Here is a 26,291-nt window from a genome sequence, read left to right as displayed (position 1 = left end):
CGAGTCGATACGTAGGCGTGAACAGCACGTTATTAGTTAATTAAAGAACGGTAATTCGGTGGTAAAAACTACTGTACGCTACCAGAGGTCTTCGTCGTCGTACCCCAACTCGCCGTCCTCGTCCGCGTCGTCGCCGAACGTTCGAGTCTCGTTCGGGATGAACTCGTCGTCCAAAAAGTCCGCCGCGCCCGCGCCCTCGGTCGGCTCCGGGTCGCCCATGAACGTGCACGCGCCCGTGATCCCGGCGCGTAGGTTGCTCCCGAACATCACCGCGCCCACCTTCCCCGGGCCGACTTCCTCCCAGTTCGCGGGGTCGTCCGCGGCGTCCCTCGGGACGGCGACGTCGTCGTCGAAGACGCCGCGTTCCTCCGCGTCTCGATCGAGCGCGCCCTCCGCGTCTCTCAAGAAATCGAACCCGAACTCGTCGTCGTCCGCGATCAACTCGTCCGCGATCAGATCGTCGAAGCGACCGCGATCGGGATCCACCCTCGGGGCCGCGGACGGCGGGTCGAGGTCGGGCCAGCCGAGGTCGTCGAGCTCGACGTCGCCGCCGGTGCGGTAGCGCGAAAACGCCGTCTCCTCCCGCGGCGGCGGCGTCTTCGGGTCGGCTCGATCCGTCGGCCACCCGAGCTCGTCCAGGCCGTCGCTCTCGAGGTTGATCGATCGCGTCCTGCGGTTCAAGTTGCTCAGATCGCTCAGATAGTCGTCGTCGTCGTCGTCGTCGTCGTCCGGGTACGGCATCTTGAACGCGTCGACGTCCTCCTCCGCGTCGTCCCACCCGCCGCCGCCGCGTCCGCCGTCGCCTCGAAACTCGCCGCCGCCGCGTCGCTCGTGAGCGTTCCCCGGCTCGTACCTCTCGATCAGGATGAAACACCCGCACAGCGCGGCGGCGAGCTTGACGTTGATCCCGCCCGCGCCGATCGCTTTCGCCTCGTCGAACTGGTTCACGTACGCGACGTACTTATCCATCGCAAACTCCTTCCCCCCGTGTTCGTCCGCCTCCTCCAACGCCTTGTCGACCCTGACGACTTGCGCGGGGAAGAGCGCCTCGGCGACCATCTCCTCCTGCACGTCGCTCCACGTCAGAATCTGGCACGTCTCGCCGCCGAGCCGCTCGCGGATGGCGAGCATGCGCGAGTTGTTCTCGCCGACGCACGCGAGCACGGGGTCCCATGTTCCCACCGCGCCGTCTCTGCGCGACACCGCGACTTTGGACATCTTCCCGCTCACGCGCGCGACGGATCGAATGACCACGTCACCCGTCGCCACCTCCGGGACTTCCTTCTTTAACACCTCCGCGAGGAGCCCCGCGATGGCGGTGGAGACGACCACGGGCGCGCGTCTGTCCGCCGCCCAAGTCTGGTCCTCAACGCCCAACACGAGCGCGGAGACGCGGTCGCCCTGGCCGTAACGCTTCTCCGGGATGCCCTCCTCCGCGGGAAGGCACGCGAACGCGCCGTCGTCGAGCTTTAAGAGATACTCGCCTCGGCGCCCCTCGCTCACGACCGTGGCCTCGACCATCTCCCCGGTTCTGACGCGATAGCTGTTCGCCGCGGTCGCCGCGACGCACTCGCTGAGCTCGTCCGTGAACGCGTACGCGAGCTTCCGCATCATGTGCCGCTTTCCGTACGCCTCGAGAAAGGCCTCGGTGTCGTCCTCTTCGTACTCCACCGCGCCGCTTCGCCCGATCCTCTGCGCGAGGACGAGCAACGTGCCCTCGCTCACGTTGATGTCCACGCACACGTCGCGTCCGTTCGCGTTCATCCTCGCAAACTTGGAGTGCTTCAACTTTCGATACGAGACGTCGATGGCGCGAGACACCGCCTCGAGGTGCACCCTGGGATCCGCCTCGAAGCCGTCTCTCTCTGTCGCGAGCTGCCTGAGCGCGGTGACGATCGCGCTCCGCTTCGCGAGCCGCCGTCGCTCCGCGCGCTGCTTCGCGAGCTTCTCCGCTTTGACGTCCACCTTTGGCGGCGTTTGAGGCGTTTGAGGCGTCGTCCCCTCAGAAGGCGCTCTCGGCGCGGCGGCGTACGCGTCCGAATACTCCCATTCGTCCGCGCCCGCGGATCGTCCGTCGTCCCATCCGCTCCCGCCGCCGTCGTCGAACGCGCCGTCGGATTTCCCCATGAGCCGCGCCGCCGCGCTCTGCGCCGCGCCGCCCTCGTGCGACTCGTACGCTTCGAACTTGGTGCTCGTGTCGGTGAAGGACGCGCCGCCGCCGAACGCGGCGTCCGCGGCGGCTTCGTCGATCCATCCCTTCCCCCCGCCGCCGCTCGGGGCGATGGTATCGAACCCGGCGCTTCTCAGCGCGGAGTCCACGGCGTCGATGTCGCCCAGGGTGACGCCGCCGGAGACGACGCGTCCGCGGCGCCACTCCTTCGCGAGGCCGACGACGTCTTCCGCGGGATCCACGTCCGCCTCGTCGTCCGAGGTTCCGAACTCGTGCTCGAGGAGGCGGTCGACGCACTCGGGCTTCTTCCCGCCGAGTTTCAACCCGGCACCGCGCAGCATCGGCTTGATCTGCGCCATCGTCATCTTCATCAGCTCCGCGCGGCGGTTCGCGACCGGGAGATCGACGTAGTCGGTGTCTCCTTCGGGGGAGAAGGAAGCGACCGCCCTGAGTCGCGCGGTCGTGCCGCCGTCTTTGCTGGAGGAATCGGCGGCGCGGTGGAACCGACCCGCGCGCCCGCGGCGCGAGGGCGCGGCGTTCTTGACGCGATGCGAGACGCGCTTCGGCGTCGATCGCCACAGTGCGCGCGGCACGGCGGGCGACGCGATCGCGGCGCGCATGATGGCCCGTGCGTGCTGTCCTCGAGCGCGCGAGCGACGTTCTGGAATTTGCCCTCGTCCTTTCTTGCGCTTGCGTGACACTGCACTTTTTGCTGCTTTTTGCAGACCTTACGTCACCCATCCCTCGGTTTCAAAGTTTGATCGCGACGCCTTTCAACCTGACCGTGGACACCCTTTCACCTGAAATTGCACTTTTCCTCGCGGCGGCGTCGAAGTGGATAAACCTAACAACGCGACACGGCGACGACACACGCGCTAGCACGAGCGAGATGACGTCCCCACTCGCGCTCGTCGCGTCTTCCGCCGCGAGAGCGGGGCCTTCGAAAGCGGGCAAACGCAACCGCGGATCCCGCCGCGTCGCCGCGCGCGGGACCGCGGCGCCGTCCAAGCCGAAGAAAAAGATCGTCGAATCTTCGAAACGAACCCCGAAACGAGACGCGCCGGAGCGCGCGGCGGCCGACATGGCGCACGCCATCACGGACGAGGACTCGTACCCCGCGTTCCTCGTGGAGTACCTCGAGATGGCGTGTCGCCCGTCCCCGGAGCCGACGTCCCGACGCGAGGCGCTGAGCCGCGCCGCGGCCGCGTGCTCCCTCGGAGCGGTCTCGTCGATGATGTCCTTCCCGACGCAGCCCGCGGCGGCCATCTACAACAAAGATCTCGACATCCCCATCACCGACCCGACGCAGGCGATGGCGACGGTCTTCGCCGCGCGCGCGGCGGTCCAGGACGTCCTCGCGCAGATCGCAGACTTCGAGGAGACGTGCCCCGCGCCCGTGTTCCCGTGCGACCTCTCGCAGCTGTCCGTGAAGGCGTCCACGCGCGTGAGCGGCCCGCTGAAGCGCGCGCTCCCGACGCTCTCCGAGGTGCGTTCTGGTTACACTGGTTCCCACACGACCGCGTTCGCGTTGTGAACTTCATTCCTTAAGGACTTTCTCTCCCGGCGCATCTCTCCGCCCACCACCCCTCGCTTTCGATCCCGACACACCTCGACGCCTCACGACTCCCAAGTCTGACGCCTTTCGACTCCGCCCCGACGTCGTCGCCTCGCGTGGACCCTCGACCCCACCAAGGCGTACGGCGCCGACCCCTACGCGGTGCAGGATATCATCCAGAGCGTCTCCACCTGCGAGGCGATGCTGTACGCGAACAACGCGCGAGTGAAGGTGGATTTCAAAGGGCCGACGACTTTTTTCAACCTCGTCGACGACTCCATCGAGGCGCTGCTGAGGGAGTGCCCGGAGGAGGCGGTGGCGGCGGGGAGGGCGCGGTACGACGCGTGCGACCTCAGCGTCGCGCCCGAGGCGGAGGGGGAGATCGAGTGCAGGCTCGCGCGGGCCATCTCGAGCGGCGCGCGGCCGAAGGGCGGGATGGGGTGATGCGACGGACGGGGGATGGACGGGGGAACGACACGGCCGCCGGTCTGGTTGGTCGCGGCGCGAATGAAGGCGGCGCGCCGACGACGCGTCGTCGAAAACGCCGCATCGAATCAAATCGAATCGCTCGCGCGTTCGCTCGCGCGCGCGCCGCGGTGGAGGGGTACGAGCGGGGAGGTCGTCGCATGTTGTATCGTTATCATTTAGTACCTTTCTTTTATAAGAGAAGTGATGAAGACGTTTCGTTCGCGGCGCGCGAGCGACGACGGTCGCGATTTGACATCTTGGATGTCTTGCGTGGCGTTCGCCACCTCACACAGCAGCAGAGCCTGCGTGTCGCTGTCGGTTGAGCATTTGTTCCCTTTCGCGTCGTCACCGCGCGGGCGCGCAGATCGACGCGCGCACCCGCGGTCGAGACACCATGTTCACGAACAGCGTTCGCTCCGCGCTCCGCCGCGCGTCCACGGCCGCGATCTCGTCCTCGACGAGCGCGTCCGTCGCGTCGTTCGAGCGCGCGGTCGTCGCGCGCGTCGCGCGATCGTCCCCGCGGAACTACTACCAGATCGCCGCCGATCGCTCCGCGTCCGCGTCCGCGTCCGCGCGCGCGTCCCAGGGCGTCGCCGCGAACGCGTTCCACGCGTCCGCGCGCGCGCGCGCGGAGGACGCCCCCCCGGAGACCCCCGCGGCCGCGAAGGGCCTCTCCCAGGTCCTGAACGAGGAGCTCGAGCACGAGCGGAAGACGTACGCGCCGTCGGAGGTGGTCGGCAGGGGCCCGCCGGAGCCGTTCGAGCTCGCGGAGACGGACGGGGACTGCGAGATCACGCTCACGCGGGAGTACGGCGACGACGAGGTCATCTCGGTGATCTTCAGCGCGACGGATGTGCGTCCACGCGTCGCCCGGCGGCGCGATCGCGGCGCGATCGCGTCGATCGCGCCCGCGCGTCAACCCTAAAACCTCCTCCTCGAATCGACGCGTTGCGTTCTTTTTTTTGTCATCATTTTCGCTCTCGGGCGGGCTCCGTCCTCCATCTCCCGCGTCCGGTCCGTCGCTCTCTCTGACGCCCGCCCGTCCCCACCCCGCGCCGCTCGCGCCGACGCCCAATGCCTCTCCGCCCAGGATTCGGACTACGACGAGGAAGACTTCTTCGCCCCCGACGGCGACGACGTCGAGGACGAGGAGGACGAGGACGTGACGATCAGTTTCGACGTGCAAGTCACGCGCGGCGACGAGGAGGAAGCCCTCTTGTTCGAGTGCGCGACCGACGGCGAGACCGTGGAGGTGAGGAAGGTTCGGTACACCGACGCCGAGAGCATGGAGCTCGACGAGCTCGACGGGTTTTCTATGGCGGGCAACAGGTACCAGGGGCCGAAATACGAGGAGCTGGACGAGAGCGTTCAGGAGGAGTTCCACAAGTACTTGGAAGCGAGAGGGATCGACTCCACGCTCGCGCGGTTCATCATGGAGACGCACATCGACAAGGAGCAGAGGGAATACACCCGGTGGCTCGAGAACGTGTCGAACTTCGTCTCCAAAGGGAAGAAGTAACGCGCGGCGCGGCGACGCGTTCGGTAGGCGCGCGCGGGGTAAAGCGGAAGAGGATGGATGCGGTTTTTATGCCATCACAGAAGACGTCCTCCTCCCTTCTTGCCGAGACGTTCGTTCGTTTCGTTTCACCGAGCGCCGACCGACCGCGTCTCTCTCTTCGCTCACGCGACGCAGCTCGTGCCGAAGATGCGGTAACACCGCTTCGGCGGGTCCCCGCGCTTCTGACCCGGGACGACGTACGACATCACGCAGCACTGCACCCACCCCGCTCTCTCCGCGCCGAGCTTGTGGTCGGTGAGCTTCGTCATCTTGTCCTTCACTCGCGCGTACGTCACCTCGGACTCCCACAAGTTACACGGCTGGATCCCGTGGAAGAACGCGTCGCTGTCCGGCGGCGCGAGGTGGGCTTTGATCTTCCCGGTCGCGTCCTCGAGGACTAAGCTGACGTTGAACTCGAATTTCGGTTCTTTGTCTTTTTTCCCCAGCCCTCGCTTCCGCTTATTCGCGGCGGCGCCCTTCTCCGCGGGCGCGTCCTCCGTCCCGTCCCTGCAAAAGTCGTGGACATCCTTCGGGTAGTGCTGCACGACGCGCACGACGCAACGATGCCGCGACGGCGGCGGCGTGCACACGATCTCCCGCAGCGTGTGCAACGGCTGGTTCTCAAACTCCGTGCGCGTCATCCCGAACACCCCGCCGCCGCCGCCGCCGCCGCCGCCTTGACTCTCGCCTTGGCTCATCCCCAACCCGATCTGGTTCTCCGGCGCCCACTGCGAGACGCGTCGCTGCTCTATGCGCTTCGCGCTCTCCTCCAGCCACACCTGGTTCGGCTCCGCGGGCGCCCACTTGCTCTGGTGCACGTACGTCGCCTGCATCTGCCCGCCCCGCACCCACGAAGCGAGCTGCCGAAGTTTGATCCACGCGCCGGGCATCGGCAGGTCCTCCGCCGCGATGTCAAACTGCCGCATCACGACCGGCAGCGCGGTCCCGATCCCGGGCGTGTCTCTGATCATCTCGTCCTCCCTCGCGTCCTTCTCCGTGAGCGGCGCGTACGGATCCGCGGGCATCCAGTAATGCGCGTCGTACGCGTCGACTTCGTCGTCGCCGCCGTTAACGCCCTCTTGGCTCTGCTCCTGGGAGTCGCCCAGACGGCCGCTGTTCACGCTCGGCGGGAAGGGGCGCGCGTCGCTCCCGTCCCACACCACGAGCGTGACCTTCCCTCTGTTCTTCACGACGTCCAGAACCTTGCAGTGCAGATCTGTGAGCTCGCCCTCCTTGCCGAATCGCACGATGGGACGCGTGAACCCGCTGTCGTTCATCGCCATCACCGACGCGTTATCTCTCCAGAACTCGCGGCACCGCGTCAGGAACCCGGCGTCTTTACCCTCCTCCATCGTGTAATTATTGCTGCTGCGCGTGTACGGCTCGTCCGACGGGTGCTCGTGCCCGGCGCCGTCGAAGAGGAGGTACTGGCACCTCGCGACGCCCCCCGCGGCGGCGCCGCCGGTCATCGCGCCGCACTTGGCGACGAACTGCGTCCTTCCTTCCCACTGACTCACCTTCAGGCGGTGTAAGCGGATGACGTCGCCGACTTTCTTCGGGCGCGGGAGGAGGTCCTTCGCCGCGAAGAAGTTCACGCTGATGTCCGTGAACCCGTTGTTGTCCGGTCCTAAGATGTCCCCCACCGTGTCGTCGCACAGCTTCACGACGACGTGGTAGTCCGTCCCTTTCGTCGCGCGCGGGACGGTCCACTCCGTGACGACCGCGTACACGTTCACCTCGTTCCTTCTCGCGTCGTACGCGTCCTTCAAGGACAGGTACTCGTACGTCGGCGGCATGACGACGCGCGGGGTCTTCGTCCTTCTCTCTTTCTTCGGGGGGTGCCCTTATTTCGACGACAATGCGCTTCACGACGTTCCCTCTTCTTCCCTCCCGCGGTCTCGCCGCCGTCGCCGCGTCGCGCGCGTCCGCGCGCGCGGTGCGAGCGAGGTCCGTCGCGAGCGCGGGCGCGCGCGCGTGGTCTCGCCGCCGCGGGTCGACGCGGGGAGTGCGTCGCGCGCGAGGGGAGTGCGCGCGAGATTTTGGTTTTCAACGGGCAAAATCGCGGACGTGCGCTGCGCTGCATCGTTGCTAGTTGCGTTGTTGGCACCGATCGAAACGAGCCGAGTCATCAGCATCAACTGACCTAAAGTACACGTACAGTGTGTGGATCTGATGATTACAAAAAGACTGAGCTCTAAAGTACAGTACGTGTACGTGTACAGTACCCACAAACGGCAGTGGGCAATTAGTCGCCAAAAAAGCATGACGCACGCTTCGGTCACTTGCACTTCTTCTGAATGTCTGTCACAGAAAGGACGCGCGCAGAAATCGCGCGGCGAGCGTGGACGCGCGCGGATCGATCGCACGACGGCGCGATGACCGCGGGTGATTCCGAGTCGGACATGTCCTCCGAGGACGAGTTCTTCGACGCGGACAACGAGTCGTTCAGGTGCGCGCCCACGCGCCGCCCGTCGTAATCCGCGCGAGATCTCGACATTCCCGCGCTCCAATAAAATGAACGTCCCCGCGGCCCTCGCTCGCGCGCCTCCCGCGATCGCGATCGCGTCCCTTCCCGCTCCCCACCACTCACCGCGCCCTCCTCCCGATCACAGGTCCGAACCCCCGAGCCCGTCGTGGCTGACGCGCGCGAGCGGCGGCGGCGCGTCCGCCGCGCCCGCGGGGTTGGACGGCGGGACGATGGTCCTCAGCGAGGTCGCCGCGACGATGCCGAGCGTGACCGGGCAGGCGTCGCCGCCGCCGGGCGCGGACCCCGCGGGCGAGGCCGCGGACTCCGTCCCGAGCTCGCCGACGGGCGCGATCGCGGCGGTTCGCGTGAGCGGCGAGGGCTGGGGACGCTCGAACGGCGACGCGCCGGTGGAAGGAGGAGGAGGAGGAGGAGGAGGAGGATCCAGAGGAGGATCCGTAGGAGGATCTCGGGACGGCACGCCGAAGAGCTCGACGTCCTCCGCGGTGAAGGAGTTCGAGATGGAAAAGGTGTTCAGGATCAAAGACCTGGACACAGGGAACGAGTTCTTAGTCGACGAGGCCGCCGCGGACAGCATGATGGGCGGGAAAACGCTGAGCGACCGCGGCGACGGGCGCGGCGGCGGCGACGCGTCCGCCGCCGTCGTGCGGGATCTCCAGACGGGACGGTCGCTGACGATCGCGGAGTTCGAGGCGTCCATGGGGTTGTCGCCGCTGATGCGCGAGATGCACCTCAGGGAGGGGATGCAGGAGACGTCACAGGGCGACGGTGGCGGCGCGGGGGGGAAGCCCAAGCCCCCGAAGACGGCGGTGGACGGCGCGGAGAAGACGAAGAAGAAGAAAAAGTTTGGCAGAAACCCGAAGCGTTGGCTCAAGAAACGCATGGGCCTCGTCCACGGCCACGGCGACGACCCGGCGAGCCCGTCGAAGCAGAAAGGCGGGCCCGGGTACGTCGAGAACGCGGATGACCCGGCGATGGCGGCGATACGAGCCGCGGCGGCGGCGAGCGGTCAGCCCGCGCCCGCGGACTCCACCGCCCCGCACCCGGGTTTCGGACGCGAGCCCCCCGGGAGCGCCATCAAGGTGAACGTGAACCGTAAGATATACAAGGAGTACACGGAGCTCCGGCTCGTGCAGAGGATCGAGGCGCATCAGGACGCGATATGGACGATGCGATTCTCGCACGACGGCGAGTATCTCGCGACCGCGGGGCAGGACAAGGTGGTCAGGGTCTGGGAGCTCGACCGCGACGACGTCGCGGAGGGCGCGTCCGCCGGCGCCGGCGCCGGCGACGGCGCGGGGCTGGGCCTCGGCGAGAGAGAGAAGGGGAAGATCTCCGGCGAGGGGATCTTCAAGTCGAAGCCGCTGCGCGAGTACACCGGGCACACGGGCGACGTCCTGGACCTGTGCTGGTCGCACACGAACTGGTTGTTGTCGTCGTCCATGGACAAGACCGTGAGGCTGTGGTACATGACGATGGATGAGTGTCTGCGGATATTCTCGCATCAAGACTTCGTCACCGCGATCGACTTTCACCCGATCAACGACAAGTACTTCCTCTCCGGCTCGCTGGACGGTAAGTTGCGGTTTTGGAACATCCCGGATCATCGCGTCGCGGACTGGGTCGACATCGGCGAGATGGTCACCGCGGCGACGTTCACCTCCGACGGCTCTTGCGCGGTGGCCGGGTCGTACAAAGGGAAGTGCCACTTTTACTCGATGGACGGCGTCCGCTTCGATTACCTCACCCAGCTGGACGTCCGGAACAGGAGCAGCACGAAACCCGGGGGGAAGAAAGTCACCGGCCTGCAGTTCATGCCCGGGGACGACACGAAGCTCCTCGTGACGTCGAACGACTCGCGGATACGCGTGTACGACGGCGCGAACGGGTACTCGCTCGCGTGCAAGTACAAAGGCCATCGGAACAACAACTCGCAGATTCGCGCGTCGTTTTCCAACGCCGCGGATTTCATCGTTTGCGGCAGCGAGGACGAGAACGTGTACGTGTGGTCCACGGTGAACTCGTTCGTGCCGTCGATCAATCCGATGTACACCGGGTACCGGAGAGATAAGCACAGCTCCTACGAGCAGTTCGCCGCGCAGGCGGACATAAGCACGGTGGCTCTGTTCGCGCCTCCCGAGGTGAGCGCCGCGCGCGGGGGCGCCGCCGCCGCCGCGTGCGACGCGGCCAGGGCGAAGATCACGGGCAAGCCCACGAGAGCCGCGGCGGCGCTGTTCAAGGGTCGGAAAGGGAGCATCCAGTCGCCGTCGATGCGGGACGAGTTAGACGACCTCGCGAGCGCGACGACAGGGAGCGGGGGGAGCGGCGGCGGCGGAGACGGCGCGAGCGAGGACGACGGCGAGGGCGGGGAAGGGAAGAAGAGCAAACAGCTCGACGCTCGAGCGGAGGCGCGCGCGGAGGGGGAGCGCGCGTTCGCGTCGGGGACCGCGATCGGGAAGGTCATCGCCACGTCGGGGTACTCGGGGGAGATTCGCATCTTCGAGAACGTCGGGTCCCCGTGCTGGCTGTGACGCAACGAGCGATTTCTTTTGACCGAGGAGAAAGAATACACACGTACCGTACGTAATAAGGCTACCTCTTCGCGCGTCGCCGACCGAACGGATTGACGTACGACAACAGCCCGCGCCTCCTCTCGTCGACAACCCCGCGATCGTCCTCCTCCTCCTCCCCCTCGTCGTCCGACGCCCTCGCCGCGGCCGCGCGCGCCGCCTCCGCGGCGTCCATCGACGCGCGGAACGCCTCGCTCTCCGCCCGCGTCGTCGCGAGCTCCAGCCGCCGCGTCGTCGCCTCGAGCCGCCGATCCGTCTCCGCTTTCGCGTCGAGGGCGTCCTTCACGCGCCGTTTCGCGTCGCTCAGCACATCCCTCGCGCGCGCGCGCTCGGTCTCCACCTCGGACAACAGATCGTGGATGCTGTCGATCAGCCGGAGCTGGTCCTCGCCCACCGCGGAGGCGGAGGCGGAGGCGGACTTCCACGTCGACGCGCCGACGACGGAGACGCCGGGCGCGCCGTTCGTCGACCTCACCGCGTCGTCGTCGCGCGCGCTCGCGCTCTCGCTCTCGCTCTCACCGACGACGTTCGCGCTCGCGTCCACGTTCCCGTTCCCGTTCCGACGCCTCGTCGTCGTCGACCCCCCGCGCTCGTCCAGCTCGCGCTCTAAGGGCCGTTCTATACGAGCGAAAGTCGGGGTGGAGTTGAAAGGCGTCAGTTGAAGTTGAAAGGCGCCGAGGGCGGGTATTGAAAGCGAGGGGTGGGCGGAGAGAAGCGCCGGGCAAAGTCCTTAAGGATCGGCGTCCACCTCGCGAACGGGGTCGTATGGGGACTAGTGTATAGAACGTACCTAACCGCAAGCACTCGCTTCTCAACTCCCGGCATCTCTCCTCGAGCTGAAACACCTCGATCGACAGACGCCGCGTCCGCTCCGTCGCGTCCGTCGCCGCCTGGCGCGCGGCGTCTCTCTCCTCCGTGAGCGTCGCGTTCTTCGACCGGTACACCGCGCGATCGCGCCGCAGCCGCTCCAGCTCCTCCTTCTCCTCCGCGGCTCGGTCGGTCTGTTCGTTGACCCGCCGAGACAGCGCGTCGTTCTCTCGCGCGAGCGTCTCCACGTTGTCTTGCGCGCGGCTCAGCGCCCTCTCGTACGCGTCTCTCTCGCGCGCCGCGTCCTTCAGCGCGAGCCGAGCCGCGACGAGCTCCATCCGCGCGTCGTCGTCCAAGTCGTCGACGGCGTCGCGCGTCGCGGACGGTCGCCGCCGCGTCGACGCCGACGCCGAGGCCGAGGCCGAGGCCGAGGTCGAGGTCTCCCCTCCGTCGGCGTCCGAGACGCGCCGCGGCCGCGCGAGCCACTTCTCCGCCGGGTGCGCCGCCGACGTCGCCGGCGGCTGCGGCGGCGGCCTCGACGCGAAGCTCGGCGGCGCGGAGGGGCGCTCGAACGGCGATCGAAACGTCGGGAGCTCGTCCACGACGCGCGGCGGCGGCGGGACGGCGGGCGCGTCGCTCGTCGTTCCCATTTCCATTCCCATTCCCATTCCCATTCCGATTCCCGTCCCGCTCGCCGTCCCGCTCCCGCTCGGTCGACGCGTCGCGTCCGCGAGCGTCGCGGAGAATCGATCCGCGGCCCTGAACGGCGGCGCCTCCGCGTCGAGCGCGGCGGCTCGATCGAACCTCGACGTCGACGCCGTCGTCGCGAAGGCGGAGACGTCGAACGATGCGGGCTCGGGAATCGGAGGGGCGCGCGGGGCGAGGGGCGCGGGAGGCGGCGGCCACGGCGGCTCCGTCGATGGTGGAGGCGGTGCCGCCGGCGGGTCCGGAAGCGTCGGCGCGCGCGCGCGCGGCGGCGGCGGCGGCGGAGGAGGAGGAAGAGGCGGCGCCGTCTCCTCCTCCTTCGCGCACTCGTCGTCGGGTGCCGACGGCGACGATTCGACCGCCCTTCTCGCCTTGTCCTCCTTCGCGCGCTTGAACGCCTCGAGCTTCGCCTTCCCCTTCGCGTGCGCGGCCTTTCCCATCGCGCGCGAGCTCTCTCCGCGCGCGCGCGGGGTCGTGCGCCGCGCGGGTCGCTCTGCGCGCGTTCGGAGGAGGTCGAGGAGAACTGATGTTGCTGACGGGACCGTCTACAACAACGACAGAACAACAGTTTGATTGAAACAGATCGTAACAGATCCGATCGCGCGCGCGCCTCCGCGCGCGTCCATCGCGATGGCCGCCCCCGAGCCACCCTAAACCCCTGGAAGCGCCTGCCACACGTTCGCCGCGCGTCCCTCCCTCTCCCCCAACGCGCGATGGTGCGACCCGCGAAAGACATGCACGACAAAGTCGCGCTCCACGACCAGTTCGTGGAGTCGATGCGGCCGATGATGGAAGGACGCGTCACCGCGAACGAGATCGAGATTTGCCTCGCGTGCGGGCGATCCCTCGCGAACGCGCTCGAGGACGACGATCCGGAGAAGCCGCCGCTGCTGTGCCAGCTCGCGAACTTGCTGATCAACCGAAGGAAACCCGGGGACTGCGAGCGCGCGGCGGGGATGATCCGCACCGCGCTCGCGAACCTCCCGGAGAAGATGAAGCCGCACACGCAGAGGTTGCGATACGATCTCGCGAGCGCGCTCCTCGGGATCTCCGAAGATTGCGACTCCACCGCGGACGTCGAGGCGGCGCTCGTGAAGCACGCGCCGGAGGCGATCGCGCTCGCGGAGGCGATGGACCCGACGGACGTGATCGCGAACGAGCGCATCGACGCGCGCGAGCTCAAGGACGCGTGCTTCAACAACTTGTGCATTCCCCTGATGAAGGCGCACGGACGACGACACACGCCGGCGATATTCGAGCTGTACGAAACCGCCGTCAAAGCCGCGATCGCGTTCGAGCCCACAGCGCAGCACGTGTCGAACTACGGCGCGGCGCTGTGTCGCGCGGGGAAGTTCGAGGAAGGGATCGCGCAGTACGAAAAGTCGCTGACGATGGAGTTCGGCCCGTACGTCAATCTGAGGGCCAACGTGGAGAGGTGGCTGGACGGGGCGCGGCGGCAACTCGCGGGGACGGCGCCAAAGGACGGACTCACCTTCGTCACGGAGGACGGCGAGGAAGTGCACGTGAGCGCGGGGGAGGGCAACGAGCTTCAGGTGGAGTACGACGAGGATACGGGTGTAGGGGTCGCGGTGAGCGTGAAGAAGGAATAGGAATGAGAGACGACAATCCGTCGTGCGTTGACATGTTGTACCGCGTTCGTTCGACGCTCACGGCGAAAACGGTCGCGAATCGGTCCCGTCCGGGGAGAACGGCCGGTCCGCTCCCCCCGCGCGTCGCATGTCTCTCCGATCCCGCCGCGCGAGGTACTCGTGCAACTTCGGCGCTCTCTCCTCCGTCAATCTCCCGCTCGCTTGCTGCGCGAGGAGCTGATACGTCGCCCGCACGCCGTCGACGCCGCCGCCGAAACCGGGCGACCCCGGGCGGTCCGTGTCCGAATCCGCCGCCGATGTCCCGCCGCCGACGCCCGCGGAGGCGTACCCGGTGTCCGTCCCGCTGCCGCCGTGGAACGCGCCCCCGGCCCCGCCGCCGTGAAGCAAGCCGCCGCCCAGACCCAGGCCGAGGCGCCCGGCGACGACCCCGCGCTGCAGCGGCTGCAGCGGTTCGTACTCGTACACGATCTGTTTCGCGCGGCGCTTGTGCGTCCTTCTCGATTTCCGCGTCGCGTGCAGCGTCGTCTCGACGAGCCCGGCGAGGACGTCGTCCGTCATCGTCGGCCGGTCCGTCACGGCGAGTATCAACCTCAGAACTTCCTCGTGCGTCTCCATGCTCGCGACGCACGCGCGGAGTAAGAACCCGTCCACGGCGTGCTTCCAACACGACGTCCCGGGCGCGGCGGCGGCGACGGCGCGGACGCCCGAGTTCAACGCCGCGAGCCGCCGCGCCAGCGTCACGGCAGCGGCGGCTTCGTCCAACACGCTCGCGTCCGACGCGCCGCCGTTCGCGATCGCGCGCAACACCGGACGCGCGGCGCGGACGTCGCCGTGATGCAGCCGTCGCAGCGCGTACGTCAGCGCCACCTTGCGCATCAGGTCGCCTTCGGAAATCAGCGAGACGAGCCTCGCGTGCCGCGCCGCCGCCGGGGACATCATCTTGAACGTCAACCCTTTCGCCTTGGGGACGAGCCGCGTCTCGATCGTGATCTCGCCGTCCTCGCCGACGTGCTCGATCTTCTCCTCGACGTAGTCGCTTCGATTCAGTTCCCCTTCCTCGGCCTCGCCGTCCTCCTTCTCCTCCCTCGCGCGCGCGACGGCGTCGTCTTCGTCGCCCTCGCCCGCCGCCGCGCGCGCGATGGACTCTTCCAACATCGAACGCAGAAGCGGGTAGAACTCCTCCGTCGCCTCTTTCGGCGCGGCCGGCATCGTCGGCTCCCTTCGCGGTTTCGACTCTCGCAGCACTCTCCTCGCGCCGAGGGCGATCGCGACGAGCCTCGTGAGACCGCCGAGGCGATTTCCGCTGGCCTTGCCCTTCGTCCCGACGCCGCGCGCGAGCGTCTCCAGCGTCCGCACGATCTCGTGAAGCAACAAGTTCAACACCGGAGGGTCCCGCAACACCATCCCGAGATCGCCGAGGAGGTTCTCGTCCGACGCCCCGCCGATGTCGTTCACGCGCGAGATACTCCCCGCCGGCGCGTCGCTCTCGCCGCCGCCGTTTCCGTCGTCGTCGTCGTCGCCGACGGCGGTGTTGTTGCCTCCCACGCTCACCGCCGCGAGCGCGGGGCCGGGCGTCGGCGTCGGCGTCGGCGCGTCCTCCTCCCCGTCCGCGACGTCCATCGCGGCCGGGACGGGGGCGTCGTCCGGGGGCTTCGAGGCGGCATCCGCGTCCGCGTCCGCGACGGTGGCGGGTTTCTCTCTCTCTCCGTCCTCCTCCACCGCGGGCTCGTCGCCGTCCGCGACGGCCGCCGCCGGGGGCTTCTTCCCGAACGTGAACTGCACCTTCATCTTCGGCTTGACGCGCGCCGCCGCCGCGCGCTCTTTCCGCTCCACCGCCGCCGCCGCCGCCGCCGCGGCTTTCTTCGCCGCCGCCTCCGCCTTCTTCGCCGCCGCGGCCTTCTTCTTCCGCTCCGTCGCCGCCGCGCGTTCGCCCGCGCTCGCGTCGAACACCGCCGTCTCCACGAGCTGCAAAATCTCCGTCAGCCGCCGCCCGTCCACGCACCTGTCGCGCGCGCACGCGTCCGCGAGCCACGCGAGGCGATGGCACCGATCACTCGCGCACAGATCCGTCTGCTCCTCGTCGTGCAGCGCCATTAAGAACTGCGATCGAAGCGAGCACGCCGCGGGGGACCCGTGCTCGGCGTACTGCGCGCGACACAGCGACACGATCCCGAGGTACAGCGTCTGAGGGTCGTTCCATACAAAAAAATGTGAGTTCATCGGTCAGTTGAAAGGGACCCACGCGATCAAATGTTGAAACCGGGCGATGGGTGAAAAACAAACGTTTGTACAGAACGCACCTGGCTGTCGCCGACGATCTTCTTGAGACGCGCGACGGACGCGGACGCGCGGCGGAGCGACCGCCGCGGCAACCCCGGCGCCGCCCTCGGCGCGGACGGACCCTCCGCGGGGGCTTGCCCGGGCGGGTACAGCCCCCACTCCTCCTCCGCGTTCAGCGGCGTCAGCACGAGGTCCGAGTCCAGGTTGCGCATCGTCGTCGCCGTCTCTTCGCTGTAGGGTCGTTCCATACAAGCGAATGTCGGGGTGGAGTTGAAAGGCGTCAGTTGGAGTTGAAAGGCGTCGAGGACGGGGATTGAAAGCGAGGGGTGGGCGGAGAGACACGCCGGGCAAAGTCCTTAAGGATCGGCGTTCACCACGCCGACGGGGTCGTATGGGGACCAGTGTATAGAACGCACCTGTACGCGACGAGCACCGGCGCGGCGTGTCTGCGGAGCAACGCCGGTCTCAACTCCCAGCACTGCCGCTGCACGTCCGGTGGGAGCTGCCGGAACAGGTCCGCGTCTCGAGAGATTTGCTTCAGGTACGAGCTCGGGACGGGCTTCAGTCGCTCCAGCGCCGCGAGCGGGATCGCCTTGAGCTCCTCGATGCCGATGTACGGGAAGGACTCGTCGAGCAGCGTCAGGAGTTTCCCCTGCGACATCGATTCGATCCGCGCGCGAAGGAGCGCGAGCGCGTCGTCGAGCATCGCCTCGTACGACTCCGCGCGCGTCATTCCGAGCTGCCCGAGGAGCCCGAGGAGCGGCTCCGTGCTCTCCGACTCCGTCGTGGACAGCGCGCCTTGGTCTTGCACCCTGCGGATCGCGTCCGCGACGTCGTCCGCGGTGGACAGCGCGCGCGCGACGAAATCGCCGCCCTCGCCGCCGACGAGCTTCATCCCGCGGTCGCGGTTCGGGTCGTCGTCGTCGTCCTCGGTGAGGTCCGCGACGTCGTGCTCGGGGCGGAGGCTGCCGCCGCGGCTGCCTTCGCCGGCTTCATCGCCCTCGGACGTCGCCATCCCCGCCCGGCGCGGGCGAATTGTGACGAGAGCGAGATCTCGCTCGCGCGCGACTCGACGGTTCGTTCGCGTTCGTCGAAGAACTTCATCTCCGCGGCGCGCACATCTCGACGCGCGCCATGGCGTCCGGCGCCCTCGGCGAGGTCATCACGCTCCAGTTCGGATCGCGCGCGAACTGGACGGGCGCGCACTTCTGGAACTTTCAGGTGATGCCCTCCTCCGCGCGTCCGTCGCCGCGTCGCCCGCGTCTCGGAGCGATCGACCGATCGATCGCGTCGCTCGCTCGCTCGGAAGCGCCGCGCCGCGCCGCGGCGCCGATCTGACGCGCCCTCCCCCTCCGCGTCCTCCATCGTCCCAGGATGAGACCCAAGGCTTGGCCGAGAGCGACGACGCGGACGCGAGCGCGTACGCGGACCTCGACTCCGGCGTCACGTACCGCGTGGGAGAGACGCACTCGGTGCGCGCGCGCGACCGGTGCCCACCTCTGTCGTCTCGTCGCGTCGCGTCTCGTCTCGTCTCTTCTCTCGCCGCGTCCCTGAGCTCCACCTCGCTCTCCCTCCCTCCCTCCCTCCCTCCCTCATCGCAGGGCGCGCCGACGTACGTCCCCAGGCTCGTGTTCTTCGACCTGTGCGGCGCCATGGGCGGCGTGAAACGCGCCGGGCACCTGTACGGCGACGGCGCGGGCGTCGTCGGCGACGGCGATCTCCCCCCGCCCGTGCTCACGTGGGACGGCGGCGCCGCGAAAGTCGTTCGGCGAGACCCGGAGCGCAAGTCGTCGTTCCTTCGCGAGCTCGAGGACGACCAGGAGCGTTGGAGAGACGAGGACGACGAGGGGGAAGACGGCGCGGACGCGGACGACAGGATGGACACCGACGAGGAGATGGAGGAGATGGAGGAGGAGGAGGAGGAGGACGGGCGGAAGCGGAAGAAATGGGGCGGCGGCGGCGGCGGCGGCGGCGGCGGCGGCGCGGACGCGATCGACGCCCTGCGCGCGAAGATGACGAGCCACATCCTCGCGTCGCCGGGGAAAAAACCAAAACCAAAACCAAAACCCTCGCTCTCCTCGCTCGACGCGGAGGCGAAGAGAGCGAAGGAGGAGGCGAAGAAGAAGCGACGGGAAGAAGCCGCCGCGCGTTTGGAGGCGTCCGCGGCGCGTCTCGAGACGCCGGGCGAAGTCAACAGCTGGACGGACTTCGGCAAAGCTATGTTCCACCCGCGGAGCGCGTGCCTTCTCACCGGGTTGTGGCACGGCGTCGACGCGTTCGCGGGCTTCGGCGAGGGCGCGGCGTGGATCGAGACCGAGGACAGAAGAGAGGAGGTCCGAGACCGGATACGTTTCTTCGCGGAGGAGTGCGACGCGTTGCGAGGCTTCAACGTCCTCCTCGACGACCTCGGAGGGTTCGGAGGGTTCGCCGCCGCCGCGCTCGAGGAGCTCAGGGACGAGTACGGGAGCGCGACGCCGACGTGCGCGCACTCGCTGCGCGCGTCGAGAGAAGAATTAACAACGTCGAGCGCGAGTCCGGACGACGCGAGAGGGGACTTCCGCGCGGCGCTTCTCAACGAGGCGCTCGCGTCGGCGACGCTCGGCGCCGAGTGCGAGCTGTACGCGCCGCTGCAGCTCGGTCTGCGTCCGCTCTCCGCGTCGCGGGCGAAGCTCCTTGCCGGGTTGGACGCGCGCTCGAAGTACCACGGCACCGCGCTCGCGGCCGCGTGCGTGGAGTCGTCGTCGACGCCGTGGCGGACGCGGGCGCGCGACGGCGTCGGCGCCGGCGACATGCGCGCGACGGCGCGGCGCGTCAACGCCGACGGCCCGTTCGTCGCCGTCGACGCGTGGTTCCCGTGCGGCGCCGTCGCGAGCGCGGGCGAGCTCGCTAGGGAGGAGGAGGCGAAGCAGCGCCGCCGCGCGGAGAAAGAGCGGTCTGGGTCTGGGTTCGAGCGCGAGGAGGAGGCGAGGGACGCGGCGGCGCGCGAACGAGCCGCGTCGCTCGCCGACGACGCCGACGCCGTCGCGCTCACCCCCGGGTGCGTCGATCGCGACGTCGTCGAGCCGCGCGCCGAGCTGTACGTCCTGCGCGGGGCGAGAACCCACGACGGCGCGCGCGCGAGCGTCGAGGACGCGCGGCGCGGCCTCGACGCCGCGCTCCGCGCGGCGACGTACCGCGTCCCGAGGACGCGGTGCGTCCACGCCGCGCCGCTGCCGCTGCCGCTGCCGTTTCCGTCTCTCTTCGCGAGCGGGGGGGGGCCCTCCTCTCGGAACCCGTCGAGCGCGCCGATCATGACGCGCGTCGCGTCGACGTCGACGTACGGCGCAGAGCTGCGGCGCGTGAACGACGAGTGGCGCAGGGCGTCGCGAGCGGGCGCGGGGAAGGCGTTGCTGTCGCAGTGGGGGGTCGCCGCCGACGACGCGGAGGAGACGAGCGAGACGTTGCTGACGTTGGCGCGCAAGTGCGAGGGAGGGGAGGACAGCGGCGACGACGACGACGACGAGGAGGAGGTCGAGCGGATGTGAGGTGATGAAAGCGCGCGGTCGCGAGGGAGCGGCGGCGCGGTGTGGTGAGGCGCGCGGACACGTCACGACATGCGTATTCACAAAGAACCGCGACTACGAGATTCCGACGCGTTCCGTCCTCCGCGCGCCTCGTCGTCTCCGCTCGTCCTCGCCTCCTCGCCGTCACCCCGCTATAAAGAATCCCCCCCTACAGTACGTGCGCGTAAGAACTAAGTCGCCCATCACTCGATCACTTGAGGGACTTCTTCTTCTCCCTGTTCCACCCGTTCACCGCGCCCGCGGGGGCGAGGTACTTGCGACCCTTCGCCCTCCGCGCCTTGAGCACCCTGCGGCCGGTGGGGGACTGCAAGCGCGCGCGGAAACCGGACGTGCGCGCGCGCGCGCGGCGCGTGCCGTGGAGCGTGTTCCCGATGCTGTTGCCGCCCGCGACGACGACGAGCGCGCCGCGGCCGTGCGTCGTCGGCGTGCGGAGCGCGACCGCGCGGAACGGCGTCGGGGCTGTCGGATGACAGTTGGATAAGGAAAGGGGAGAGGCGGAGCGCGTCAGCGAGGGTTTTCGATGCCGGAGCGGCGTCGACGGGTCGGGGGACGACGGCGAGCGACGCGACGCGCGACGCGCGCCGGGGCGGCGCGCGCGGCGACGCGATAGCATGGGGACTGATTCGAGCCGCGTCGACGCGTCGCGGGCGAGCGACGGCGCGAGGCCGCGCGTTCTCCGCGACGACGACGGCGACGAATTGCGAGGCGTCGTCGACGCGCGCGAGATTCCGAGTTTCCGCGCTCTCACGCACCCGCGAGCGCGGCCTTCATCGTCATGCCCTTCGCCGGGGACTTGCAGGAGAGCGTCGCCTTCGGCCTCGACACCGCGAGGCTAGACATGGACGCGCACAGGGAAAGAGTCGCCATTCTGTCGTGCGTGCGAGCGCGACTTCGGAAGTGACGACGCGCGCGCGTCGAGAGCTGAAACCCTACGACCTCGAATGCAGCGCTCGCGTCGAGGAGTCGAGCGTCGAGCTCTTTTTGGTTCGGGTCTAAGCGAGAAATTTGATCGGCGCGCGTGGGTGAAAAATTGCCGGTGAACGCGCGCGTTGAAAGGAGGACGCGGTGCTTTCAACGACGAAATCACGGAAAAACGGTTCTGACCAATGAGAGCGTGGCGGGAGAGTTGAAAGAAAGCGTCGTCGCGAGCGAAGACGCCGCGCGATGCCGGCCGGAGACGAGGCATTCCCGCACACACACCGCACGCCCCCTTCAACGAAGATGGCCGCTCTCACCACCACGTCTCTCACCGCGGTGTCCGCCGTTCGCGGCGCGCGCTCCGCGTTCGCGGGCTCCCGCGCCGCGTTCGTCGCGGCCCCGGCGATGAAAGTTTCGTCCCGCGCGAGCCTCACGGTCAAGGCGCAGCGCGAGCTCTGGTGCGCGACTCGCTCGTCGACCGCTCCTCGTCGCGCGTCCGCGTCTTCGTCGCGATCGCGTCGACGCGTTCGCGACGTCCGCGACGCGTCGCGATCGTCGCGCGCGCGCGGTCGCCGTCGTTTCCGTCGCTCGCGAGCGGCACGGGGTGATTCATGTGATGGCATCTTGTCGCGATACATATCCCACCCTCGCGACCGTTCGCGTCGTCGCGGCGCGGATCGCGGCGCGCGACGCGCGCGCGCGCGGCGACATCGCGTCGCGCGCCCTCGCGCGCGCCGACGTCGCGATCGCGCGACGCGGAGACGCCGCTCGCGTCGTTTTCGTCCCTCCCCATCGCGCGCGCGACCCCTCGACCTCGTCGCCTTTTCTGACGCGAGAGCCTCCCCCTCCCCGCGTCGATCGTCCGTCCTCTCGAATCGATGTTCGAACGCGACAGGATCAAGGACTCCACGGTCGCGCCCGCGCACCTCGACGGCACCCTCCCCGGCGACTTCGGGTTCGATCCCCTCGGCCTCGGCGCGGACCCCCAGCGCCTGAAGTACTACCAGGAGGCTGAGCTCATGAACGCGCGGTGGGCGATGATGGCCGTCGCGGGCATCACGGCGACTGAGGTGCGTTCTATACACTGGTCCCCATACGACCGCGTTCGCGTGGTGAACGCCGATCCTTAAGGACTTTTGCCGGCGCATCTCTCCGCCCAGGGTCCCTCGCTTTCAATCCCCGACCGCGACGCCTTTCAACTTCAACTGACGCCTTTCAACTCCACCCCGCCATCGCTTTGTATGGAACGACCCTGAGGTGCTCGGGATCGGCCCCGCGTGGTACGACGTCGGCGCCGCGGACTTTGACTTCCCGCCCCTGGCGCTCCTCGCGATTCAGTTCCCGGTGATGGGCATCCTCGAGCTCAAGCGCATCCGCGGCTGGCTCGACACCGGCAAGTCTGGCGTGGTCGACCAATTCCCGTGGGACCCCATGGGGATGAACAGCGACGGCATGGCGGTCAAGGAGATCAAAAACGGCCGCCTCGCGATGATCGCGTTCGTCGGCATCGTCGTCCAGGCGATCGTGTACCGCGAAGGTCCGGTCGCGGCGCTTAAGGATCACGTCACGGACCCGTTCGGGTGCAACATGGCGTCGAACATCATGTCGATCCCGGAGCACCTCGCGAGCCTTTAAATCGACGGATGACGTCGACGCGATCTGATGATGCGTGATAAAACCTTTTGCGACGAGGCGACGATAGGAGGACAGAGGCGGGTGGCGACGCGCGCGAGCGGCGCGCGTCGTGGCCGCGAGAACGCTGTTAGAGCGCTCGCGGCGGATTCGAGATTTGTAATAGTGGAGAGAGTCTCAACACGCGTGTTCAGCCGCTCGTCCGCGTCCGCGTCGCGCCCCTCCGCCGCGCCGCTCGAAAAACGGACGTCAGCGTTTGAGAGTTCGAACCACCAACTGAAGCGGCCGCGCTCGCGCTCGCCTCGAACGTCAACAATGATCTCGAGGCTGCTCGTCGCGCACACGATCTCGCGCGTCGCCGCCATGGGGGACATCGTCCCCGCGCCCGTCAAGCTGCGGTTCAAGTTCGCGAGCGAGGACGCGCACGTCGTCGTGCCCGTCCCGCCCCCCGCGACGCCCGCGAACGCGATCGCCGCGGTGCTCAGCGCGAGGGCGGACGTGACGACGATGCTGAGAGAAACCTACCCCGGGTTAGCGCTCGAGCTGTGCGATCCCGCGACGGGAAGGCCGTTCCCCGCGGAGACGCCCGCGTTCGCGGACGACGCGGAAGTCCACGGCGTCCTGACGAAGGCCTACGCCGTCAGAGCGTTCGCGCCCGTGCGTCGGTACGTCGTCGGGCGGTTCGCGGGCGCGAAGCCGCCCAAGTTTAAGAGCGGAAAGGCCGCGCCCGTGGACTGGCAGCTCAGGACGGTGACGTCCGACGTCGAGACCGCGTTCCCGCCGCTCGCGCTCGCGAACGGGGGCAAGCAAAAGAGCGTCTTCACCGGCGCGAGAGAGGCGGGGCAGACGGGGAACTTCTACCTGCTCATGATGCAAGCGAACACGTCGGACGTGTGCGCGGTGCCTCTGGAGCGATGGTACAACTTTCGCGCGGACGCGTCGCGTCGCGTGCTGACGTTGGAGGAGGCGGAGGATCAGATCGAGGCCGCGGGGAAACGAGCGACGAACGCGAGCAAGTGGCTCGAGGCACACACCGGCGGCGGCGGCGACGACGACGACGGCCTCAGCGACAGCGGCTCGAGGGACGTGAAAGCCGCGGTGTCGAGCGACGACGACGACGACAACGATTACGACTCGAAGAGAAAGAGGAAAAAGAAAGCCGCAGCGGGGGACGACGACGACGAGAAAAAAGACGCCGCGAACGCGGAGAACGCGCCGGGCGCGCGAGGTATCGCGAAAGTCGAGGGCGACGACTGGGAGCACGACGAGGGCGCGAGCGACGACGAGGGCGCCGGGGAGGCGGACGAGCTCGAGATGGAGGAGCCGCCGCCGCCGCCGCCGCCGAGGCTCGCGCACGACAGCGACGACGACGGCGACGACGAGCTGGACGACGAGGGCAAGGAGATGCGCAGGCTGCTCGGGAAGCAAGAGGACGGGACGATCATGCGCGGGTTAGGGGGCAGCGCGGAGGGCCTCGGGGGAATGAACGGAGGCCTGAGCGACAGCGACAGCGACTCCGAGTTTGTGGACCCGGACCAGGAGGAGCTGCACCCGTTTCTCTTGCAGCAGCAGAACAAGCTTCAGGCGCGCGCCGCGGAGATGGCGAAGCAGGAGGCGGAGGCGATGGCGCGCGCGACCGCCGCTTCTGAAGCGGCGGCGGCGGCGGCGGCCGTGAAGCAAGAGCCGACGGCGGCCGGCGCCGGGATCAAGCGCGCGAGGTCGGACGACGACGTCGCCGCCAGGCCGGGGAAGGCGGCGAAGACGGAGCGCGAGCCCGCCGCCGTCGCCGCGGCGTATCCGCCGATCGAGGCCGCGCTGCGGGAGCTCCTCCGGCGCGGGGCGAAGCCGACGACGAAGGACGTCACGAAGCAGCTGCGGAAGAGAGGGCTGCTCAACACGGACGCGGACAAGAACGAGCTCAAGGCGACGATATCGCGCATCGCGAGGATTCGCAAGGAGGGCGAAAAGAGCTTCGTCGTGTTGCTGTAGAGCTTCGTCGTGTTGCTGTAGCGCCAAAAGTCGGCGTTCTTTCGCCGGCTAGCCTTGTCGTAACATCTTTCTTCGTTAACGTACTCGTACACGCACCGCGCTCGCTCGCTCACTTCAAGCACGACGCGATGAACGTCGCGAGCGCTTGAAACTCCTCCTGACACGCGCTGTGCCCCATCCCCCGGTACGTCTTGAAGTCCACGCTCACGCCCAACGCGCCGAGCTTCTCGTTCGTGAGCGTCCCGTATTCGTACCGGAGCACCTGGTCCGCGGTGCCGTGCGCGAGGAACACGGGCAGCGACTTCGCGTGCGGACCCAGCGCGGCGGGGTAGTCGTCTCGCATCGCGAGGTAAGTGCTCAGCGCCGCGCAGCCGGCGAGCTTCTTGTCGCTGCGCAGCGCCGCCGTCAACGCGACGACGCCGCCCTGGGAGAATCCGCCGACGATGATTCGCGACGGGTCGATCCCCTCCGCGACGACGCCGTCGACGATCGAGTCGATATACTTCGCGGACGCGAGCGTCTCCTCGCGGTCGTCCACGATGCCCTCGACCGAGAGGTCGTTGATGTCGTACCACCCCGTCATCCTCACGCCGCCGTTGAGCGTGATCGGGATGGTGGGCGCGGTGGGGAAGATCCACTTCACTCCCTCGAACGGCATCTGCGACGCGACGTCCGCCCAGCCGTGCCCGGTGTCGCCCAGGCCGTGCAGGAAGATGCACGCCGCGGTCGCGTTGCCGCCCTCGGGTGCGTCCACGACGATCGGTTTCGGGTACTTCGCGGACATGTCGATCGCGCTGTTCGCCGCGGACGCGAACGGGGACGACGCGAAGACGGTGAGGAGGCACGGGAGCGCGAGCGAGCGGCGAGACGCGCGGTGAGATCGGCAACGCGACGACGATCGAGGAGCGCTCGTCGAGGGCACGCGCGCGGAGCCGACGGAGGCGTGGGACGCGCGCGAGGCGAGACGGGCGACGGCTCGAGCGGCGCTCGCGGCCATCTAGTAGCCGTGCGGGCGCGAGTGGCGAGACGCGTCGGATAGAAGAGAAGGTCTTGATGATGATGGCACGCGACATTCTACAGTAATAATGCTGATGGTGATGCCCTAGCTCTAGGGTGCGCCGTCGTAGGTGGAGTCGAGGACGTTCCCGACGACCGGGTACTTCGCCTCGAACTTCGCGACCCAGTCGTTCAGCACGTCCCTCTCGCTCGCGAACAGATCCGCGCAGTTCGCGTTCAGGTCCTTCTTCTCCAGGCTCACCTTCGCGAGCGCGCGCGAGCAGTCGATCCCGGCGAAGCAGTTGTACGGCCCGCCCTTCCCGTAGAAGTCGCGTCCGCGCGTCATGTCGAAGATGCGCCCCTTCGCCGCGAGGAGGATCGGCAGCGCGGGGTTCGAGCCGTCGTACCGCCTGAGCTCTTCGTTCGTGAGGTCTCCGGGCGGCATCGGGTCCGGGAACGTCTCCTCCTCCGGGGTCTCGCCGTTCGCGACGGCGGTCTTCCGCGCTCTTTCTTTCGCTCGGCGCGCGCTCGCGCCCGGCGCGAAGTACCGCAGCGGGTTCGGGAGGTTGAACACGAGCACTCCGGCGACGAGGTACGCGATCACGAGCGCGACCATGATGCCCGTGAACCCGTCGCCGAACGCGGACTCGATGACCTCGCCGATGGGAGCGAACGTGTCGCCCATGTGCGGCGCGGCGTGGAATGATTGAAGATTCGACGCCGATGGAAAGTCGGCGTGAGCTCATGACTTCAACCAACGAATGCCGTCTCGTCGTGTCCGAGAGGTGCCGCATTGCGTCTCCTCGCGACGTCCCGCCTCGACACGCGCGCACCCATTCTGGGCGCGCGCGTCGAGGATGGCGACGTCGACGGACGACGGCGCGGCGCCGATGATGTCCGCCGAGCTCCTCGCGGAGCTCGGCGGCGACGGCGGCGCGCTGATGATGACGAGCGCGCGGAAAAAGTCCGCCGCGGGCGGCGGCGT

General features: G+C 68.2%; 14 protein-coding genes across 14 annotated transcripts; 8 read left to right on the top strand and 6 right to left on the bottom strand.

Moving 5' to 3' along the window:
• Positions 1–13: 13 nt before the first annotated feature.
• MICPUCDRAFT_69628 (uncharacterized protein) lies at positions 14–1,614 on the bottom strand (the record flags this gene model as incomplete). The annotated part of the gene is made up of 1 exon (XM_003059181.1): positions 14–1,614. One exon carries the CDS (start codon positions 1,612–1,614, stop codon positions 79–81), a length of 1,536 nt encoding a protein of 511 aa, XP_003059227.1. The 3' UTR covers positions 14–78.
• Positions 1,613–2,581, top strand: MICPUCDRAFT_40250 (uncharacterized protein; the record flags this gene model as incomplete). Its single annotated transcript, XM_003059483.1, has 2 exons — positions 1,613–1,919; positions 2,007–2,581. The coding sequence occupies 2 exons, from the start codon at positions 1,613–1,615 to the stop codon at positions 2,579–2,581; spliced, it is 882 nt and encodes a 293-aa protein (XP_003059529.1).
• Positions 2,582–3,059: 478 nt separating this feature from the next.
• Positions 3,060–4,169, top strand: MICPUCDRAFT_58876 (uncharacterized protein; the record flags this gene model as incomplete). The annotated part of the gene is made up of 2 exons (XM_003059482.1): positions 3,060–3,656; positions 3,864–4,169. The coding sequence occupies 2 exons, from the start codon at positions 3,060–3,062 to the stop codon at positions 4,167–4,169; spliced, it is 903 nt and encodes a 300-aa protein (XP_003059528.1).
• A 418-nt stretch (positions 4,170–4,587) lies between these two features.
• Positions 4,588–6,515, top strand: MICPUCDRAFT_47545 (uncharacterized protein; the record flags this gene model as incomplete). Its single annotated transcript, XM_003059481.1, has 2 exons — positions 4,588–5,046; positions 5,284–6,515. The coding sequence occupies 2 exons, from the start codon at positions 4,588–4,590 to the stop codon at positions 5,710–5,712; spliced, it is 888 nt and encodes a 295-aa protein (XP_003059527.1). The 3' UTR covers positions 5,713–6,515.
• A 1,580-nt stretch (positions 6,516–8,095) lies between these two features.
• Positions 8,096–10,812, top strand: MICPUCDRAFT_33947 (uncharacterized protein). Its single transcript, XM_003059480.1, has 2 exons — positions 8,096–8,200; positions 8,364–10,812. The coding sequence occupies exons 1-2, from the start codon at positions 8,127–8,129 to the stop codon at positions 10,765–10,767; spliced, it is 2,478 nt and encodes an 825-aa protein (XP_003059526.1). The 5' UTR covers positions 8,096–8,126; the 3' UTR covers positions 10,768–10,812.
• Positions 10,813–10,828: 16 nt separating this feature from the next.
• On the bottom strand, positions 10,829–12,758 carry MICPUCDRAFT_58872 (uncharacterized protein; the record flags this gene model as incomplete). The annotated part of the gene is made up of 2 exons (XM_003059180.1): positions 10,829–11,424; positions 11,597–12,758. The coding sequence occupies 2 exons, from the start codon at positions 12,756–12,758 to the stop codon at positions 10,829–10,831; spliced, it is 1,758 nt and encodes a 585-aa protein (XP_003059226.1).
• Positions 12,759–13,025: 267 nt separating this feature from the next.
• Positions 13,026–13,957, top strand: MICPUCDRAFT_69621 (uncharacterized protein). Its single transcript, XM_003059479.1, has one exon. The coding sequence runs from the start codon at positions 13,032–13,034 to the stop codon at positions 13,926–13,928; it is 897 nt and encodes a 298-aa protein (XP_003059525.1). The 5' UTR covers positions 13,026–13,031; the 3' UTR covers positions 13,929–13,957.
• Positions 13,958–13,985: 28 nt separating this feature from the next.
• MICPUCDRAFT_40245 (uncharacterized protein) lies at positions 13,986–16,148 on the bottom strand (the record flags this gene model as incomplete). Its single annotated transcript, XM_003059179.1, has 1 exon — positions 13,986–16,148. One exon carries the CDS (start codon positions 16,146–16,148, stop codon positions 13,986–13,988), a length of 2,163 nt encoding a protein of 720 aa, XP_003059225.1.
• A 1,194-nt stretch (positions 16,149–17,342) lies between these two features.
• MICPUCDRAFT_47542 (uncharacterized protein) lies at positions 17,343–19,732 on the top strand (the record flags this gene model as incomplete). Its single annotated transcript, XM_003059478.1, has 3 exons — positions 17,343–17,429; positions 17,582–17,680; positions 17,810–19,732. 3 exons carry the CDS (start codon positions 17,343–17,345, stop codon positions 19,730–19,732), a joined length of 2,109 nt encoding a protein of 702 aa, XP_003059524.1.
• A 54-nt stretch (positions 19,733–19,786) lies between these two features.
• Positions 19,787–20,653, bottom strand: MICPUCDRAFT_27297 (uncharacterized protein). The gene is made up of 2 exons (XM_003059178.1): positions 20,524–20,653; positions 19,787–20,230 (listed from the first exon to the last, which is right to left on the bottom strand). Exons 1-2 carry the CDS (start codon positions 20,636–20,638, stop codon positions 19,962–19,964), a joined length of 384 nt encoding a protein of 127 aa, XP_003059224.1. The 5' UTR covers positions 20,639–20,653; the 3' UTR covers positions 19,787–19,961.
• Positions 20,654–20,964: 311 nt separating this feature from the next.
• On the top strand, positions 20,965–22,512 carry LHCA (chlorophyll a/b-binding protein, psi-associated, chloroplast precursor). Its single transcript, XM_003059477.1, has 3 exons — positions 20,965–21,147; positions 21,585–21,759; positions 21,947–22,512. The coding sequence occupies exons 1-3, from the start codon at positions 20,993–20,995 to the stop codon at positions 22,322–22,324; spliced, it is 708 nt and encodes a 235-aa protein (XP_003059523.1). The 5' UTR covers positions 20,965–20,992; the 3' UTR covers positions 22,325–22,512.
• A 124-nt stretch (positions 22,513–22,636) lies between these two features.
• Positions 22,637–24,310, top strand: MICPUCDRAFT_58866 (uncharacterized protein; the record flags this gene model as incomplete). The annotated part of the gene is made up of 1 exon (XM_003059476.1): positions 22,637–24,310. One exon carries the CDS (start codon positions 22,637–22,639, stop codon positions 24,308–24,310), a length of 1,674 nt encoding a protein of 557 aa, XP_003059522.1.
• A 109-nt stretch (positions 24,311–24,419) lies between these two features.
• MICPUCDRAFT_18196 (uncharacterized protein) lies at positions 24,420–25,094 on the bottom strand (the record flags this gene model as incomplete). Its single annotated transcript, XM_003059177.1, has 1 exon — positions 24,420–25,094. One exon carries the CDS (start codon positions 25,092–25,094, stop codon positions 24,420–24,422), a length of 675 nt encoding a protein of 224 aa, XP_003059223.1.
• A 324-nt stretch (positions 25,095–25,418) lies between these two features.
• MICPUCDRAFT_18054 (uncharacterized protein) lies at positions 25,419–25,751 on the bottom strand (the record flags this gene model as incomplete). Its single annotated transcript, XM_003059176.1, has 1 exon — positions 25,419–25,751. One exon carries the CDS (start codon positions 25,749–25,751, stop codon positions 25,419–25,421), a length of 333 nt encoding a protein of 110 aa, XP_003059222.1.
• Between the last annotated feature and the right edge of the window lie 540 nt (positions 25,752–26,291).

The sequence above is a fragment of the Micromonas pusilla genome, assembly GCF_000151265.4.
Source record: "Micromonas pusilla CCMP1545 genomic scaffold MICPUCscaffold_6, whole genome shotgun sequence".
Lineage (NCBI taxonomy): Eukaryota > Viridiplantae > Chlorophyta > Mamiellophyceae > Mamiellales > Mamiellaceae > Micromonas > Micromonas pusilla.
The sequence above is the reverse complement of the archived record's forward strand: the minus strand, read 5'-3'. Positions and strand labels throughout refer to the sequence as shown.